This window comes from Erythrolamprus reginae, chromosome 1 (genome assembly GCF_031021105.1).
Source record: "Erythrolamprus reginae isolate rEryReg1 chromosome 1, rEryReg1.hap1, whole genome shotgun sequence".
Classification (NCBI taxonomy): Eukaryota; Metazoa; Chordata; class Lepidosauria; order Squamata; family Dipsadidae; genus Erythrolamprus; species Erythrolamprus reginae.
Window position 1 is genome coordinate 149,522,745 of NC_091950.1, and position 20,407 is coordinate 149,543,151.

The 20,407-nt window shown below is 44.0% G+C and overlaps 1 protein-coding gene across 1 annotated transcript in view; it reads right to left on the reverse strand.

Annotated features, from left to right (window-relative positions):
- Nucleotides 1-3,808: 3,808 nt before the first annotated feature.
- The window catches only part of SLC11A1 (solute carrier family 11 member 1), a 71,437-nt gene continuing 54,838 nt past the window's right edge, over nt 3,809-20,407 (reverse strand). Inside the window, exons 12-15 of the mRNA XM_070729594.1 lie at nt 15,118-15,267; nt 10,694-10,767; nt 10,026-10,179; nt 3,809-6,553 (exon numbers count right to left, since the gene is read on the reverse strand). Coding sequence (XP_070585695.1) covers nt 6,473-6,553; nt 10,026-10,179; nt 10,694-10,767; nt 15,118-15,267 — 459 coding nt within the window. The 3' untranslated portion in view covers nt 3,809-6,472. The remainder of the gene's footprint in view (nt 6,554-10,025; nt 10,180-10,693; nt 10,768-15,117; nt 15,268-20,407) is intronic.

The following is a 20,407-nucleotide window of genomic DNA, read 5'->3' on the forward strand; positions in this document are numbered from 1 at the left end:
AAAAACCAAACCAAACTGCTGTCTATGATTTGTCCCTTTTGTGGCTATTCAAATAATGTGACTTAATCAACTGAAAAAGAGTTCAAGCTCCTATTTGAAAATGTATCTTGGTTGGTAAGCCACTCCCACCCAGTCACATGACCTTTAAGCCCCCCTGGTCACATTATTTTCAAGCCACTCCCACCTGGTCACATGGCTGGAAAGCCACTCCTACCCGGTCACATGATCATCAAGCCACACCCACATAATAAGGCATACCAACAGTGCAGTAGTAATTTTTTTTGCAGCCATCCACTGATCACAGGCCAACCCCCCAATTGTGTGGGGGAAGGAGGCTCGGTTGCCGCTACTTATTCCTCCAGAAGTTGCAGATCTATAAGGCGGAAGTGGTAATTTGGAGCCACATTGGCTACAAGTAGAAAAGGCCCACGGGTCTGGTGCTCAGAGTAGAAAGCTTAGTCCCTGCAGAAGGCACTAATTGGATAGGAGCATCTCTAGGGCAGTGTTTCCCAACCTTGTCAACTTGAAGACATTTGGACTTCAACTCCCAGAATTCCCCAGCCAGCATTTGCTGGCTGGGGAATTCTGGGAGTTGAAGTCCAAATATCTTCAAGTTGACAAGGTTGGGAAACACTGCTCTAGGGGCTCCTAATTCATGTAGGAGGGTGCTGGAAGGGCTGTAGGAAACATGAAGGATTTTAGCTTGCACGCCAGAGCATGTGAAAGAACATCTCAGTTGAAGGACCCTCCTGGGAACCAGACCACCCATGATGGATCAGAGTGGGAAAGCTATATGTGCACTCTCGAATGACTTTGGACTAGAAGTTCTCATCTTTCTTTATCACTAGCCATTGCCAAATGGGGCTGATGGGGAATGACTTAATGACACAGGGTGGAACATTGGTCAGGGGAATGTAATGTAATGAAAGTAAGATATTCAAGCAATACAGGAGGTAGTTGGCAGAGTTGCTTACTTGAATTGTCTGTAAAGAAGAATCCTTGATTTTGCATAACCTTAGTACCGTATTTTTCAGAGTATAAGACACACAGGAATATAAGACGCACCTTAATTTTGGGGGAACATAATTAGCACCTGGTAAGGGCTGGAAAGAAACTTATGCAGAGCAAGTTAGAGCAATAAAAAAACCCTGCAAAGACTTAGAGGGAAAAGAATCTGCTTACCAGATATTCATCTGGCTAGCGTCCTTAACTATCATATTATTTTATCCCTGGTTAAGGCTTTTAAAAAAACTTTATTCAGAGAGAGTAACAATGAAAGAGCTTGCAAGCCAGTAAGAGCTGAGAACATCATTAGCACCTGGAAAGAAACATTTGGAGCAAGTAGAGAATGAAAAAAGACTCTACAAAGACAGGGTTTGGAAAACATTCTTCACAGAGAGTAACAATGAAAGAGCTTGCAAGCACGTAAAAGCTGGGAACATCATTAGCACTTGGTTAGGGTTGGAAACAAACATTCAGAACAAGTAGAGAATGAAAAAAAATGCTACAAAGACAGGGTTTGGAAAACATTCTTCACAGAGAGTAACAATGAAAGAGCTTGCAAGCCAGTAAAAGCTGGGAACATCATTAGCACCTGGAAAGAAACATTTGGAGCACGTAGAGAATGAAAAAAGACTCTACAAAGACAGGGTTTGGAAAACATTCTTCACAGAGAGTAACAATGAAAGAGCTTGCAAGCCAGTAAAAGCTGGGAACATCATTAGCACCTGGAAAGAAACATTCGGAACAAGTAGAGAATGAAAAAAAATGCTACAAAGACAGGGTTTGGAAAACATTCTTCACAGAGAGTAACAATGAAAGAACTTGCAAGCACATAAGAGCTGGGAATATCGTTAGCACCTGGTAAGGGCTGGAAAGAAACTTATTTGGAGCAAGTTAGAGCAATGAAAAAAACCCTGCAAAGACTTAGAGGTTGGAAAACATTCTTCTCAGAGAGAAACAATGAAAGAGCCTGCAAGGTAAGAGCTGGGAAGATCGTTAGCACCTAGTTAGGGCTGGGGGAAAAAAAAGCTACATTCAGAGTATTAGACACACCCAAATTATCAGCCTCTTTTAGGGAGGAAAAAGGTGCATCTTATACTCTGAAAAATATGATAATTATTGGTGCTGACTAAAATGCTGATCATTGATTGTGGCACAGTAGATGGCATGTTTTAGTTGGATAGGAGATGTACCAGGCCCAAATCTCTGCTCGGTTCTGAGGATTTGATTGCTGTAAGGTAGCAGTGGGTTTGCATACTGTGTTAAATCATGTTTATTCTAACCATAGTTTGTAGAGTAGAACAGTTGGGCGAACAAACAGGTTCCATGTTGCATAGTCCTGGTCAGGTGGTGGTTCCAACTTCCTGCCACTACCGGTGCTGATGTACGCACAGCTCTGGGTGGCCAGCATGTCAGTAATGGGCAGCCAAAATTTTACTGCCATATCTCTATACCATGATTGTCAAAAATATATTTTTCCATTCTTTGACCAGGGAGGTGGTATTGCTGTTTGTAATAACATCTGTGGTTTAATGTTGGCCATCAACATAGACTATTATTCAAATAAGTGGAGGTTGTTTGTTGATGCTTCCAAGACTGGGTATGTCTAGTTTAATGAAAAGAAGGACTAGGGGAGATATGCGCAGTACCAATTTTTTTTTTTTAAAGCCAAAAACAAGATGGTGACCATAGTTCCCTCTAAGCTGAGCATTGAGCAATGGCTCACTTAAAAATCATCATCAACTCAGAGTTTTTCAAACCTGCCCAGAAGCCGAGAGGGAAAGAGTGAGAGGGAAAGAGTGCCGCCCAGTCCGGAAGGGACTGCCGCTCAGACACTATACTTTTCCGCCCACCCCAAAAAAAAATTAGAGGGAACACTGATGGTGACCACATGCATAGTGCTGGAAACTTGGCTTCTGCACATGCTCAGAATAATTTTTTTTAAAGATGGCAGCCCCATGGACCGTCACCAACTGAACTGGATTGGTGACATCATCATGACATCAGCAATGAGTTGCTACCGGTTGAGGCAAACCAGCCTGAACCGGGAGGAATCCACCCCTGGATACAACTATTAAAACAGACAACCATATTCTCAGATAAACATGACCATATATCAAGAAAGCCTGGACTGGACTCCTATAGCTTTGCTAGGCCTGCAGTTTTATTAAAAAGTGCAGCAGGAAATGCTCCTTTTTATTTAACTACTGGTATCAAGGGCATAGGTCTTCAGATTCTGGGAGATCTTGAACATATTTGGAAAATTGAAGAAGCTGGCTGGGTACTGTGCTACCACAGATTGGCAGCAAGAAAGGCAGGGCCAGCCACAAAATGTTGGGCTAGCTTTTCTGTATATAAAGGTTCCCTGTTTGTATGTAGAAGTATGTGGGTTTTTCCTTCTTCTTCTCTGGATATCCTCTTCTGATTTCTGCACTCCAGCTTTTACAGACGCTTTTGTTTCTCCTCTGGAATTTTTTGAACTCCTTCCTGTCCTCTCTCTGATCATTCTCCTGGTCCTTTAAGCATAAACCAAGAATATTTAAAAAAAAAACAACGCAAGCATCACTTTGGGGCTAATTGGCCCACATTTCATTTTCTTTTCCTTGAGTCAAAACCCAACTGGGGGAATATATGAAGATGAGAATGTTGCAAAGCTACAACTCTCTTGGGGAGATATCCAAGGGCTTTGTCTTCATTTCATTGCCAAACCCAGATTTAAGATATGGGAATTTTACCCCCTCCCCTTTTTTTTTTACATCTAATACTTCTTACAGGACAGGAGTTCATGATACACAGACTACACATCTTTTGTGAAAAATGAAATTCATATTTAATTTTCAGTTTCTATGCCTTCTAAGTCACTCCATCTACAAATAGACTTACAACCGATCATTTAATAAGTGTTTCCAATCATGATAAGACTTGGAAAGAATGCTTTACAGCTTATAAAGTACTTTCGGACATGATAAAACATTGTCTTGGCATCTCCAAGGTCACATGATAACATTTTGGGTGTTTCACTGTTCCAATTTATGACTGTCACTAACATGTTTCCCCAAAAATAAAACCCTGTTGTTGGGGGGGGGGTTGAACCCCGAAATAAGCACTTGGCCTTCTTGCCATGCACTCAAAAGCCTGATTGGGCTTATTATCATGGGATGTCATTGTGGAGGAAACAGGGTAAGTGTAATCATGTGGTCTGGTCATCCTTTACAATCTTCTTTGTTGGGTTCTCAATAAAGCCAATGGGGAAGCAACTGAGAAGGATGCAAGTAGAGAATAATGGATTTGTAGTTCTTTTCTCTGGCACACTATGGGATTTTACCTTCCTTCCATGCAGGGAGGAGAAATCTTCATGTACTGGAGGAATGAGCTTCAAATTTGGTGAGAAGGCAAACAAATGCCAGCATTCTTAGCCTCCCAGTTTCTACCAGACTTGAGGTCCATTTCTCCAAAGTGACAAGGGATTTGCCCTCTAGAACTCCATGGTTCTAGAAGGCAAAACACATCTGAAGAGCTGCTCAGCTGTGCTTCAGGCAAAGAAATAAAGGTCGGTAATAACCTGGGGGTAGGAGGGAGGGCCCTTTTTCAAGCAGCGGGAGAGAAGAAGCCATCCAAACACAGAAAAAATGCTGCAAAAAAAGATGGCGGAGTGCATGGACTGGCACAGGCAGAATCGGATCTGTGACATCAAATTTACATCACCAGTGGGTTGCTAATGGTTAAGGCAATCTGGTCTGAACTGGGAGAAACCCACCTTTGCACATAACGTTACGTCAAAAAACCCATGTCATATTAGTTAATAAGCCATAGTTAAATTTTAAGTGATGGCTTAGCATAACCCATGTATTCACACATTGAAAGGGCCCCCTTGTTCTAATTAAGATGATTTATTACTCCAGCTGTCATTCCCATTGGCAGAAGCCAAGCAGAAATAGCATAGAGAAGGTGAGGTGAGATGGTCGATCTACAGAGGATCCTTGACTAGAATGTGGGTGTGTGGAATTGTCAGTTAGGGGCTCTGATAGCAGCCTTTAGATTAAAATGGCGGCAAAGAAGGAGTAGCTGCCAGATCCTGCAGTGTAAATGTTAGGTGCATATTACTTTGAGGGATTCCCCACAGAGTGTCCCAGGTCAGAGTATGCAATTTGAAGAACGAAGTCTAAAGCAATGGTGCAAAAGCAGAACCAAAGGTGTTGAATACTCATTAGCTTATGTAAATAGTTGAGTCACAGACTGTTGAATGGTGATTGGTTTAAAATGCCCGGGAAATTCAAATGCGCGTCAGTTATTTTGAGCAGGAAGAAACAATGTATAAAAAGCCGGGAAAGCCATTACTGTTGCAGTTCGCGCCTGAATACATTCTGTATAGCAACTCTGTTTCTGCTATGTGGTGAATAAACTTTGCTTTGAACTGACTCCAGTGTCAGTATTTTTCATTGGCGACGAAGGAGGTCTTACCTACATACTTCCAGAATGGATAACCTGTCTGTAGGAAAAGCTCCCGACCATTTTGACCCCGAGAAGTCTTCCTGGGACGACTACATGGGGAAATTCGAGGTCTTCCTTGAAGCAGCAGGTATGAAAAACGCCGACAGCGGTCGAAAGAGAGCTATTTTACTAAACTACTGCGGCTCAGAAATTTAAGGGATGTTTGGATTCTTCCACCATTCCTTTGTGGCCTCACCAATGATGCAACCAAACATTCCTATCTTTATCCCTTTTCCTTAAGCTCCTAAACCCACCAAAAAAAAAAGGACTGCCCCCCACACGTTACTAAAATGGATGCCTTGATGTTCCACACAAAGCCGATGTAGGTCTGAAGCTGGTAGAAGGTGTGCACATTTGGTCACGAGTAGACCAAAGAAGAGCTTTGGTGGTACAGTGGTTATAGTGCAGTAATGCAAGCTACTTCTGCTGATCACCAGCTGCCAGCAGTTTGGCAGATTGAATCTCACCAGGCTCAAGGTTGACCCATCCTTCCATCCTTCCAAGGTCAGTACAATGAGGACCCAGATTGTTGGGGGAAATATGCTTACTTTCTGTAAATTGCTTAGAGAAGGCTGTAAAGCACTGTGAAGTGTATAAGTCTAAATGCTATTGCTATTGCTATCTAGAAGACTTTATAGTTCTTTCTTTTCCCACCTAACTTTCTGCATATCATCAGGATTAAAAAAACAAGAGTGCATCAAGTCTCGAACCCTCTTGGAAGTTATATCACAGCCATTCCAAGTCTGAGGTTTCTTTAGGAATGCCAAAAATTGTCCCTGGAACTTTTGGCCTGCAAAGCAGGCACCGTGCTTCTGCTGAGTGATCATTACTGATGCTGGAGTCCATCCTTTGCCAACAGAAACTCTGCTTCTGACACCTTTGCTTCCTGGCAGGTTCCCAAGAGCAGCTGCTTCCTGTTTTGTTGGGGAGACATAGTGATGATTCATCAGCTTCCAGTGGCGATGAGTGGGATGTATTATCACTGCAGTCCATAACTGAACCGAGTATGGGGCCCACGAGCTAGGAAGGCAGCTCCATGTGAAATGAGACAGGTCCAAATCTGGAAGGGTGAGAGATAAGACAAGATCCAAGAACAAGTTACATGTATTTGTACAGAATAGCCATGTAAACTAGACGAGTGGCCATATACGAGGGTCGCTCAGAAAGTAATGCACCACTTTTTTTTCTCAGCCTACAGTAATGGTACGAATGTGAAACTTTAGATAATATACATTATTTGAATTGTCAGGAGTGCGTGTGTAAATTTTGCGTTTCTTCAGACAGATAGCTTAGCTGCAGCAGTGTTTCGAAATGGCATCCTTAAGTGATGTATGTTACAAGCAGTATGTCATCACTGAATTTCTCACTGCGGAGAAAGAAACTGTTGGGAACATTCACAAATGTTTGTGTACAGTTTATGGAGAATCTGCAGTCAGCAAAAGTATAGTTAGTCACTGGGCACAGAGGGTGAGGCCATTACAGTGCAGAAATGGCTTCGTGACCAGAACAAAGAGTGGTACCGACAGGGCATACACGTCCTTGTGTCTCACTGGAGGAAGGCCACAGAAGGGGACGAAGTTTACGTGGAAAAATAGGGAGTGTAGAAGAAACATCATTCTTTCTTGTGTGTAAGTTTAATTGTGCTCAATAAATAATAATAATAATAATAATAATAATAATAATTATATAATAATTATTTATAATAATTATATAATTATAATAATTATATAATAATAATAATTATAATAATTATAATAATTATAATTATAATAATATTATAATTATAATTATAATTATTATTATTATTATTATTAATTAATATTATTAAACCAGTGAAAGTTGTCCCAGTGGTACTTGGCATGCTGGGCACAGTGCCAAAGGATCTCAGCGGACATTTGAAAACCATCGGAATTGACAAAATCTCCATCTGTCAATTGCAAAAGGCCGCTTTACTAGGATCGGCAAACATAATTCGCCGCTACATCACCCAGTCCTAGGTGCTTGGGAAGCGCTAGACTGGTGATGAAATACGAAATCCAGCATAGTGATCTTGTTTGCTGTGTTGTATTGACATAATAATAATAATAATAATAATAATAATAATAATAATAATAATAATAATAATTTATTAGACTTGTATGCCGCCCCTCTCCAAATAATTGTTGAAGAAAAAAAATATGGTGCATTACTTTCTGGGTGACCCTCATATGTATATTAAATAAATAAATGAGGGAGAGTTTTGACCATTAAGCCAAAGAACCTTCCTTATGTCCCTCATCTTCTTGCAATAGTAAGCAAGCTTCTGGGCCCCTGGGTGACTTAATCTGTTTCCCCCCATTAACAATTCTCTTACATTCATCAGTTGATCTTCAAGCTTTTGCCCTTCAGATATGTTGTAGTGGCCATTCTCAGAATTTTCAGCCAACATGTTTGCCCAGGAGATATGTGTGAACTCCTTTTCTTTCACAAGGTACTTATTTAAGGAGGTACACAGTTTCCCTGGGACCGGTAGATTCTGTTCCAGAAGTTGTATAAGCTGCAATTTGCTTAAAAGTGGCATATTGAATCTGGCATAACATGCTATGCTAAAGTCAAACAATATATATATATATATATATAGCTTAGCAAGTTATACCATTTCAGGCCATTTCTGTGTCCTCTCCAGAAATGTCATTCCATTGCTTCATAAACTCCTATCTTTATATAACATCATTTTTAGATTTCTCCCTTAGACTATCCACGATTGACCTCTCCAGGTTCCTAAGAGGCCAGTAAGGGGCGTACATAAGTGCACTAGTGTGCCTTTCGTCCCCTGTCCAATTGTCTTTCCTTTATCTCATATATCATATATATTTTCTTCCTTTCATATATCTTCTCCTCTATATTCACTTTTACCCTATATATACAGTGGTACCTCGGTTCTCAACCACAATCCGTTCCAGAAGTGTGGTTGAGAACCGATTTGGTCGAGAACCGAATTAATTTATCCCATAGGAAATAATGGAAATGGATTTAATTGGTTCCCAGCCCATTGACTTGCTGGGAACCAATTAAATCTACACTATTTCCTCTATTTCCTATGGGATAAAGATCTGAGGGGATGGGGTGAGAGGGAAGGGGAGTTGGAATCCCGACACGCCCCTCCTGGCTGCCCCCTTAACAGCCTCCCAGTCTCTACCTTGTAACTGCTCCAAGCTGCAGGAAGGGTAGGGCTGGTTGCAATACCGGCAGCTTCAGGGGGCTCCTTTCCTCAGCGGTTCAGTTGATTGCCTCCAAGCAGCTGCACGAATTTTTTCTTTCCTGGTGGCCGGGAACGTCACGTGATGAAGGGAAGCCGCCACCAGGAAAGAAAAAGTTCGTGCAGCTGCTTGGAGGCAACCAACTGAACTGCGTGATGTTCCCGGCGCTGCTGCTGCTCCTCGAGCCGCCCAGTCTCTACCTTGTAACTGCTCCAAGCTGCAGGAAGGGTAGGGCTCCTTTCCTCAGCAGTTCATTACCTCCAGGCAGCTGCCTCAACCTTTTCTTTCTCAGCAGCGGCTCCGGCGGCTTCCCTTCAACATGTGACGTTCCTGACGCTGCTGCTGCTCCTCGAAGGGAAGCTGCCGGAGCCGCCACCGCCACCGGGAAAGAAAAGGTTGAGGCATCCCACCTTCGTCGCCAAATGTTAGATCCGCATATAGATAAAACCCAGCCTGGAGCAGTTGTCAGTTCTTTATTGTAGTTAAAAACAGGTAACAGACATCATCAGAAGAAAGAGCAACAGGCTGGTCTGACTGACTGCTTATATACATGTAACCCAGCCCCATCTAGCTCAACTAGCCAATCAGCTTGCAGTATTGTTCCACACCCCAATTATGGGTAGTTACAAACCCTGATTGTCCTCAGGACACAACAGTAATCAACTGAACCACTAAGGAAAGGAGCCCCCTGAAGCTACCGGTATTGCAGCCAGCCCTACCCTTCCTGCAGCTTGGAGCAGTTACAAGGTAGAGACTGGGAGACTGTTAAGAGGGCGGCCAGGAGGGGCGTGTCGGGATTCCGGCACCCATTCCCTCTCACCTTGTCCCCTCTTACATTTCGGATAGTAAACAAAATTTTCTGTTCAGTATCCGAATTTTTGTTCGGATACTGAAGCAAATTTTTGCAGAAAATTTTGTTCGGTATCCGAAATGTACAAAAACCAAAGCGTTCGAGAACCGAGGTACCACTGTATTACTTCATGTCTATTTTCTTCCTATGTATTTGTGTATTGGATAAATAAATAAACAAACAAACAAACAAACAAATATGGAATGGGGTAAGAGAAAGAGCTGAGCTGACTGAATATTCGGGATAAACTGGCATCCATTATTTCATCATGACGACTCGGGTCACTGATTATCTTCTCTGGAGCTTTTGCATTAGGAACAGCTTAATGCAACAGATTCCACAATCTTATCTGTTTGAATAGGTAATCCCCAGAACCGTTTAAATCCAATTTGGGGATAAACAACCGATATGGATAATGCCCAATTTGCATGCAAGCTTCCTACCAGGTAGCAGACGAAGGCCACGTAAGCGAGGAGGACGAAGGATATGGCAATGTAGTAGGCCAGATAGTTCAAACTTATGATGCTTGTCACCACGAAGTATAAATTGATTGCACAGATTAATCCAGTGATCAGGATCATTACAAGTTTCCCAATGCTAAGAAAACAAGAGGAGAGAGAAAAGCAAGGGGGTGGAAATAACATGGATCGAGGTTATTTAAACAATTCCACATCAACCACGTTTTTAGAGTTATATCTGCTGAATCACCTAGTGTGAAAAAGATTAATCTCTGTGGGAGTAGAAGATTTTCCCTCTTCTTAGAACACTTCATACCTTGATTTCTTTCATTTTTGTCTTTTAAAAAAAAAGCAAACCACACAATCCTCTAAATACTATAATTAGGATAAATAAGGCCTACGTGTATTGTCCAAAAAAGGATAGATGAATCCACATGGTCACAAAAGGTTAAACTTGACATGATAGGGGCACCTCCTGAGCATCTTCTATTTATGGAACAACCTAATGAAAAAGCTCTTTTATATGGAAGAGCAAGAAAGCCTGGCTGAATTGAACCTTGATGGAAGATCGAGGTCTGGGTAGTGTGGTTCTGTGAAAGATTCGACAAATTTAAGAGACACCAAAAAGTCCCCATCCAAATTGAGCTACTTACATCCCGTTGACAAAATCCTTCATGAGAGGTTCCATACTGGTGAAGGTGAGGACAGGTAGGACCGCAAAAGGTAGCTAGAATTAGGTAGAGGGATAAAAAAAACAAGTTGAGCATGCAGGTTGGTTTTAAAAGTGAGCACTGTTTTCTTTCGGTATCCCTTCTCATAATTTTTTATATGGGTGATTTTTTTTAGGGATTATGAACATATATTTTAAGGGACTACTGACCATTGATTACTTTATTTATTAATTAAATTTGTTTGCCTCCCATTTCTCTTACAGGAATTTTGGGAAGCTTACAAACATGAAAGGCCAATAAACCATGGACACAATAAATGGTCTTAAAAGAGCCAGGGTGGCACAGTGGTTAGAGTGCAGCACTGCAGGCTACTTCAGCTAACCGCTAGCTGTAGTTCAGCAGTTCAAATCTCACCACCGGCTCAAGGTTGACTCATCCTTCCGAGGGAGGTAAAATGGGGACCCAGATTGTTGGGGGCAATAGGCTGACTCTATAAAACACTTAGAGAAGCCTGTAAAAGCACTAGGAAGCGGTATATAAGTCTAAATGCTATTTCTATTAGTAATAGTAATAATTTACAATTTAAAAATGGAGAGGAAAGGAGAAGGATACCCAGAAAACCAATACCTTGAATTGCACCTGGAAGCAATTCTGTATCACTTTTAGGGGTGAGTTCTCGTTGCTGTTTCACTTCTCCTTGTACTGTGTGGGGGCAGATGTGTTGTGCACTGCAAAGGCACAAACATGCTTCATGTGCACACATGCACAAGAGCAAAAACCAGCTGTGCATGTACAAAAGCTAAAAACAAGATGGTCCTGCCATAGCACTACCAAGAGAGTCAGTTTGGGGGCATGGCTAGCCAGCCATCACTCCACGTTTGGCAAGCGGGGGGAAGTTCCCACTACTACAGTAGTACCCCTAGATACGAGCATAATTTGTTCCATAAGGGAGCTTGTATCTCAAGGCAACTCGTATTCTGGAACAAATAACTTTCCCCCCCTCCGAGATAACCAAAAGCAAGCATTCTAACCAAAAGCAAGGATTCTTCCGACACCTAGTGGACGCTCGGCTCCTATCCCGAATTTGAGCTCGGGAGTAGAACAGAAATGTCTCTCCCCTCCTAGCTCGTATCTGGAAATACTCGCATGTAGAGCAGCTCATATCTAGAGGTACTACTGTACTTCTAAAGAACCGGTCCGAACCAGGAAGAACCCGCCTCTGACTTCCCAGTGTTCACAAACTCATGATACCATAGTTTCTTGATAGTCTTAGAGCTGTGATGGCGAACCTATCTGAGTCCTCAGAGAGGGGCAGCATACAAATCTAATAAATAATAATAATAATAACAATAACAATAAAATAATAATTATTATTATTTATAATAATAATAATAATTATTATTATTATTATTATTATTATTATTATTATGATGTGTGCTACAGGTGGCACGTGGAGACATATCGAAGGATACGTGAGATTTTGGCATGTTTCAGTTCCAGTGCACATGCCTGCACTGGCCAGCTTATTTTCAGTTTTGGGAAAGGCTGCTAAATCCTATGGATGCTTCAGGAGGAAAAAAAATCCCCCAATGGACAAATCAGAAGTTCGGAAAAACACACTTCTGGTTTGCTGTTGTGCTGTTTTTTGTACTCCGGGGGGTCCAGAGAAGTTTCCTGAATTCCCAGAGTGCAAAAAACAGCACAACGGCAAACCGGAAGTACATTTCCCAAAACCTCTGGTTTGCCCATTTGGGCATCTTTTTCATTTACCAAGTTTCAGAAAGACCTGTGCGCATGCGTGGGGTGCAGTGTGGGGGAGTGTGCATGCGTGGGGGGGGGAGGGAAGGGGTGTGCGTATGTGCACACATGCTAGCACACCCACACACACCCCTTTTGGCCTGCGAACCAAAAAAGGTTCACCATCATTGTCTTAGAGGATCTTTGGCAAACTAGCATTACATCATAGCAATAGAAGATAATGTGCTTTCCAGATACAGTGGTACCTCTACTTACGAACTTAATTCATTCGGTGACCAGGTTCTTAGTGGAAAAGTTTGTAAGAAGAAGTAATTTTTCCCATAGGAATCAATGTAAAAGCAAATAATGCATGCGATTGGGGAAACCACAGGGAGGATGGAGGCCCTGTTTCCTCCCAGAAGATTCCTAGAGTGGCCCCACGGAGGCTTCCCCCTGCCTTTTCCGGCTCTGCTTCCTCCCAGGAGATTCCTAGAGAGGCCCCACGGAGGCTTCTCCCTGCCTTTCCTGGCCCTGTTTCCTCCCAGGAGATTCCTAGAGGGGCCCCACAGAGGCTTCTCCCTGCCTTTTCCGGCCCTGTTTCCTCCCAGGAGATTCCTAGAGAGGCCCCACGGAGGCTTCTCCCTGCCTTTTCTGGCCCTGTTTCCTCCCAGGAGATTCCTAGAGAGGCCCCACGGAGGCTTCTTCCCGCCTTTTCCGGCCCTGTTTCCTCCTAGGAGATTCCTAGAGAGGCCCCACAGAGGCTTCTCCCTGCCTTTTCCAGTTAGAGTTTCGGAGGCTTGGGTTTGTAAGTGGAAATGGTTCTTGAGAAGAGGCAAAACACCCAATTCATATCTAGAAAAGTTCATAAGTAGAGGCGTTCTGAGGTAGAGGTACCACTGTACATTAGAGCAGCTTGTATAATCACTAACCAACGTTAATGTTGTTTTAATTTAATCTAAAAGGCATTTGGGTTATTTAGAATTCTTATAGGGCCATGTAATCATGATGCTGGTTTGCAGTCCATTCATCTGACAAAAAATATCCAAAGCTAGCAGATACTGTTAGTGCCAGGCTTCAGACTGAAAAGCCCCTGACTGTGTTTTTACTGTAACATGAGCTCCAGCCTTGACCTACAGAATATGGGGGAAAACATTTTTGCTTTATATTCAGGAGTGAAAAAAATGTGCTTTCCAGATGTTGGACCATCTTCCAGCAGCCCTGGTGTGCATGCCAGTGGAATGGAATGCTGGGAATTGTAATTCAACAACATTTGCTGGTAGTGGGATGCCCCTTAGGGTTCACAGCAACTTTAGGCATTTCTTGAAAGTTCTAGTAGAATCTTTTTTTTTGAAATCTTTTCTTTCATGTCCCTATCAGATAAAGGTTGTTGTCGCTATTTTATTGGGGTTGTTTTTTGCAAATGTGGTTAAATAAACTAGTTTATTGCAAACAGATCAGCAATGTTTGCAGTGGTGCTCCTCAACTTACAACAATTCAGTGACAATTTGAAGTTACAACGGCACTCAAAAAAGTGACTTATGACTATTTTTTACACTTATGACCGTTGCACATGGTCACATGATTTTTATTTATTTATTCATTTATTAGATTTGTATGCTGCCCCTCTCCGAAGACTCAGAGCGGCTCACAACAAGAATACAAAATACAAATCCAATGATTAAAACAGGAAAACCCTTGATTTAAAAACACTCATACAACCCAAACAAACCATACATAAAACGGAGCAGCCGAGGGGAATCAATTTCCTCATGCCTGGCGGCAAAGATGGGTTTTTAGAAGTTTACGAAAGGCAAGGAGGGTGGGGGCAGTCCTAATCTCCAGGGGGAGTTGATTCCAGAGGGTCGGGGCTGCCACAGAGAAGGCTCTTCCCCTGGGTCCTGCCAGACGGCATTTTTTTGTCGACGGGACCCGGAGAAGGCCAATTCTGTGGGACCTAATCGGTCGCTGGGATTCGTGCGGCAGAAGGCCGTCCTGAAGGTATTCTGGTCCGATGAAGATATGTGCACAGCTTCAGCTGATCGGCAGCTGCCACTTCCTGGATTACTGGTCTCATCTAGGCTCTCCGTTTTTTCCCTGCTGCTGCTGCTACCTCTGCGCTCCTTGCTTTTTTCCTCTTTCCTTCCTACTGGCTTCGGACAAGCTTCCCTTTCTCCTGCCCGGCTCTCCTACAGCCTCATGTGGCCACCTCCCACCTGAAGTGCAAGCAGAAGGCGTGAGTGGAAGTGACGCTGGCAGCATTTATGCTCCTGGCAGCACCCGTTTGCCTAGCTACCCAGTCTGAGGTGGTGGGGAGACCCAGGAAGGAGAACACGAGAAACGCGAAGCAAATTGTCACCCCAGCGAGTGACACTGGTAAGGTTTAAGTTGAGGACTTAACAGTTCACTTGAACGATGATGATCGTTCAAGCCATTCCCATGTGAGCACATGGCCAGCAAGCCACTCCTACCCAGTTACATGACCATTAAGCCACACCCACAAAATAAGCCACACCCACAGTGTGGCAATAAAATTTTTGGCTGCCTTTTACTGCCTAAATCGTTTTGTTCAGTGCTAAATCGTTAATAAGTGTTGCTAAATGGATGGTTGAAAGTCGAGGACTATCTGCACCGTATCTTGAGAGAGGGATGCTACTGGATTAGAAACTCACCAAGATGCTCTGGAGTACGTTGAGAAGGTCGTTGAGGCCTGTTAAGTCTTCTACGTTCCTAAAGGCAGCGACAAAGACAGTGGGAAGAATGGCGAAGGATCGAGTGAAGAGCACACGGGCAAAGCGCGACCAGCGCATTTGCAAGAAACCCTGCAGGAAATAAAAAGAGAGTTTTATAAAGATCAAGCTGCACATCGGTAGGCCTTCTATATTTATCAGTAAGAGCCTCAGGGGTGCAGTGGTTAGAGGCTACTTCTGCTGATCACCGGCTGCCAGCAGTTTGGCAGATTGAATCTCAGTAGGTTCAAGGTTGACTCAGCCTTCCATCGTTCCAAGTCGATAAAATGCGGATCCAGATTGTTGGGGGCAATAAGCTTACTCTCTATAAACTGCTTAGAGAGGGCTGTAAAGCACTGTGAATTGGTATATGTCTAAATGCTTATTTATTTATTTGTTTGTTTGTTTGTTCGTTCATTCATTCATTCATTCATTTATTTATTCAACTTCTATGCTGCCCAATCCTGAAGGACTCAGGGAGGCTTACATCAGTATAAAATACAAGACAATAAAAAGAAATGCCTCCTGTCTCCCTTAGTCATCTTAAAAAATAAATAAATCCAAGTTTAACCTCTTTTGCATAACTTGAGGCCTCTCCTGGGAATGGTGTCAGAATAAGAAAGAAAACATTCCTTTAGGTCACAGATATAGTTAAGGACTACTTAAATCAATGTCAGCTAAGGGCTGGGGCTGAGATGAAAGGCAGCATAACAAGTGCCAAACAGAAAAATGATACTGCCTGGGCATTTTTTAAAAAAAAATCATGATTATGAGTGAGTAGGTGAAGGCCTGTAGAAGGAACAGCAACTTCAAGCACAGTTCATCTCTGACCAAACGGCAACTATTTTGACAAAAGATTGCAACCTAGTGGTCAATTTAAATTATTGCCCAAACAAATTGGTTGGTTTTTTAAAAAAAGAAAAATGTTGAACTATTTGACTATATTTGGAATGTAGAGAGTATGCAAGGGTTATTCTACTGTAGTTGCCATTGCTAGTGACAGAGCATTTCTCAAGAGATCAAATTGGTGCTCTGAAAAACAAGCAATTTGCTAGTTGCCTATTGTTGTATCCTGAAATGGCTACCTTGTAACGCTGTAAATAGTTTGTTCCTCTTTTCCAGCGCTGTCTGAGCCCAAGCAGGAAGTCGCTCCTGATTGGCTCAGACGCGGCCGGCTCTCGCTTTGGCGGGAACCGCAAAAGTATAAAAGAAGCGGCTTCTCCCTGCAGAGCCAGTCGGTACTCGCTGAATCGTCACTTTACCTTGCTGAGCTGTCACTTATTCTCTGAGCTGAATAAAAGTACCGATTGCTCAAACCCTGTCTCTGGGTCTACTTCACTGGCGACGAACGAACGGAAGAACTTCGCGTGTAACATGGACAAAATCCAGATCGGCCAGGCTCCAGAACTTTTCGATGCCGAGAAAATGACTTGGGACGAGTACATGGCCACCTTCGAGATATTCCTCGAGGCGGCGGGAATGCAGGACGCCGGAGCCGATCGCAGACGGGCTATTTTTCTAAACTACTGCGGCGCAGAGATCCGTAGACTTGCCCAAACTCTCACCGAACCAGAACAAGCAAGAGCCACAGCGTGGGACGTCCTTCAACAGAAACTAGCGAGCCATTTTAAACCAACCAGACCAGCCGTGGTTTACCGGCATCAATTTCACATGATGGCTCAGAGAGAAACCGAGTCGATAAGCCAATTCACAACGCGGCTTCGAACGGTACTCGCTCAATGCAAGTTTCAAGATCCGGAAGCTCGCCTCACCGACGCCTTGATTTTCGGCATGAAGAACCACACGGTGAGAAGTAAACTCCTCACCGAAGATGAGCCGACTCTACAAACCGTAATCAAATTAGCGCAAACCGCGGAAGCAGCCGACGCAGCGGCAAGAGAATTAAAAGAGCACGGAAGGCGAGAAACCATTGCCAAAATCGACGCCGAGTCTCCCAGCGCCATGGGAACAGACGTCCGCGGCCAGCTAACTAGCAACGGGGACGACTGCCTCCTCCTGCAAGACCAACCGAGACACCCTAGAGCTACTCATCCAGCCCCCTGCGCGGGCTGCCGGGGAAGTCACCAGCGCCATCGATGCCCGTTCCGCGACACCACTTGCCGCCGTTGCAACCGGAGAGGCCACATCGCCATCGCATGCAGGGCAACGGCACCAGAAGAAACTTTTGCCACACAACAATACCAGCGACCCCAAAACCACCCCCCCCAATCGCGAGAAAGGAGACCGTTCCGCAACTCGGGTCAAAGGAATTACCCCACCGCTAACCGAGACTACAATAGAGGTAACTCTCAATATTCCGTGAATAACACGGCAACCAAAAAGGGGGCTAAAATTGTTATCTCGTTGTTGCTAAATAACCAGCCTTGCTCAATGGAGCTAGATACGGGTTCGAGATATACCATCATGCCCTGGGAAAAATTTAAGCTATATATGCCTAATGTGTCTGAGGCTGACCTAATTCAAACCTCTTTGGTGATCAGAGACTTCCAAGGGGGGGTAATCTCGGTCCTGGGAACTGCAAATGTACCTATTGTATTTAAGAATGTCAAATGTACCCTTCCCATGCTTATTGTGACGGGGGCCAAACACTCCCTGCTAGGGCTAGCATGGATGGAACCGTTGGGGATTGAAATTTCGGGTGTGTGTAATGTAAACTGGATGAAGGGAATTATTGTTAAGCAAAATGCACCCAAGACTTATATTGTTAAACTGGAGGATGGTCGTTTGTGGAAACGACACATAGACCACATTCGGAAACGAACTGAAAACCAATTACAACAACCCGCTGACTCGGACTCTCCCCCCTCAACAGACTTTTATACATTGCCCGAACTAAGAAACACGCAGAGAGACTTATCGGGCCAGGGGGAACCATCCAGCGACGCCGAGCCATCCTCGTCCTCCGAGGCCTTCGTTGGGCCCGCCAGGCCTAGTCCGCCGCACCGGGAGAACAGCGGCGAGCCATCCTCCACAGTCAGTGGCGAAGGAGAAAATGGACTGCGCAGGTCAGCGCGAGAGTCTCGAAGGCCTCACCGATTGGACGACTTCGTCACGTGGCTTTCTTGATGGATGGGTCCAACTATGAGGGGAGGGGTGTTGTATCCTGAAATGGCTACCTTGTAACGCTGTAAATAGTTTGTTCCTCTTTTCCAGCGCTGTCTGAGCCCAAGCAGGAAGTCGCTCCTGATTGGCTCAGACGCGGCCGGCTCTCGCTTTGGCGGGAACCGCAAAAGTATAAAAGAAGCGGCTTCTCCCTGCAGAGCCAGTCGGTACTCGCTGAATCGTCACTTTACCTTGCTGAGCTGTCACTTATTCTCTGAGCTGAATAAAAGTACCGATTGCTCAAACCCTGTCTCTGGGTCTACTTCACCTATGAAGCAGAAAAGATGGATATTTCACAAGATGATTCTTTGATAGATAGATAGATAGATAGATAGATAGATAGATAGATAGATAGATACTGTAGATAGATAGATAGATTAGAGAGAGAGAGAGAGATAGAAACATAGAAACATAGAAACATAGAAGTCTGACGGCAGAAAAAGACCTCATGGTCCATCTAGTCTGCCCTTATACTATTTTCTGTATTTTATCTTAGGATGGATATATGTTTATCCCAGGCATGTTTAAATTCAGTTACTGTGGATTTATCTACCATGTCTGCTGGAAGTTTGTTCCAAGGATCTACTACTCTTTCAGTAAAATAATATTTTCTCATGTTGCTTTTGATCTTTCCCCCAACTAACTTCAGATTGTGTCCCCTTGTTCTTGTGTTCACTTTCCTATTAAAAACACTTCCCTCCTGGACCTTATTTAACCCTTTAATATATTTAAATGTTTCGATCATGTCCCCCCTTTTCCTTCTGTCCTCCAGACTATACAGATTGAGTTCATTAAGTCTTTCCTGATACGTTTTATGCTTAAGACCTTCCACCATTCTTGTAGCCCGTCTTTGGACCCGTTCAATTTTGTCAATATCTTTTTGTAGGTGAGGTAGATAGATAGATAGATAGATAGATAGATAGATAGATAGATAGATAGAAGAGGGAGAGGGAGGGAGAGAGAGAGAGAGAGAGAGATGGAGATAGATAGATATTTATTTATTTATTATTTATTACTTAGATTTGTATGCCGCCCCTCTCCGAAGACTCGGGGCGGCTCACAACATGTAAAAAACAAATCATAAGCAATCAGACAGATTTAAAATATTTAAATATTTAAAAAACCCCATATGCTAACAGTCACACACACAGACATACCATGCATAAATTAAACGTGCCCGGGGGAGATGTTTCAGTTCCCCCATGCCTGGCGGCAAAGGTGGGTTTTAAGGAGTTTACGGAAGGCAGGAAGAGTAGGGGCAGTTCTAATCTCCGGGGGGAGTTGGTTCCAGAGGGCCGGGGCCGCCACAGAGAAGGCTCTTCCCCTGGGGCCCGCCAACCGACATTGTTTAGTTGACGGGACCCGGAGAAGGCCCACTCTGTGGGACCTAATCGGTCGCTGGGATTCGTGCGGCAGGAGGCGGTCTCGGAGATATTCTGGTCCGATGCCATGAAGGGCTTTAAAGGTCATAACCAACACTTTGAATTGTGACCGGAAATTGATCGGCAACCAATGCAGACTGCGGAGTGATGGTGAAACATGGGCATACCTAGGTAGGCCCATGACTGCTCTCGCAGCTGCATTTTGCACGATCTGAAGTTTCCGAACACTTTTCAAAGGTAGTCCCATGTAGAGAGCATTACAGTAGTCGAATCTCGAGGTGATGAGGGCATGAGTGACTGTGAGCAATGAGTCCCGGTCCAGATAGGGCCGCAACTGGTGCACCAGGCGAACCTGGGCAAACGCCCCCCTCGCCACAGCTGAAAGATGTTGTTCTAATGTGAGCTGTGGATCGAGGAGGACGCCCAAGTTGCGGACCCTCTCTGAGGGGGTCAATAATTCCCCCCCAGGGTGATGGACGGACAGATGGGATTGTCCTTGGGAGGCAGAACCCACAGCCACTCCGTCTTATCCGGGTTGAGCTTGAGTCTGTTGACACCCATCCAGGCCCCAACAGCCTCCAGGCACCGGCACATCACTTCCACCGCTTCGTTGACTGGGCATGGGGTGGAGATGTAAAGCTGGGTATCATCCGCATATTGATGATACCTCACCCCATGTCCTTGGATGATCTCGCCCAGCGGTTTCATGTAGATGTTGAATAGCAGGG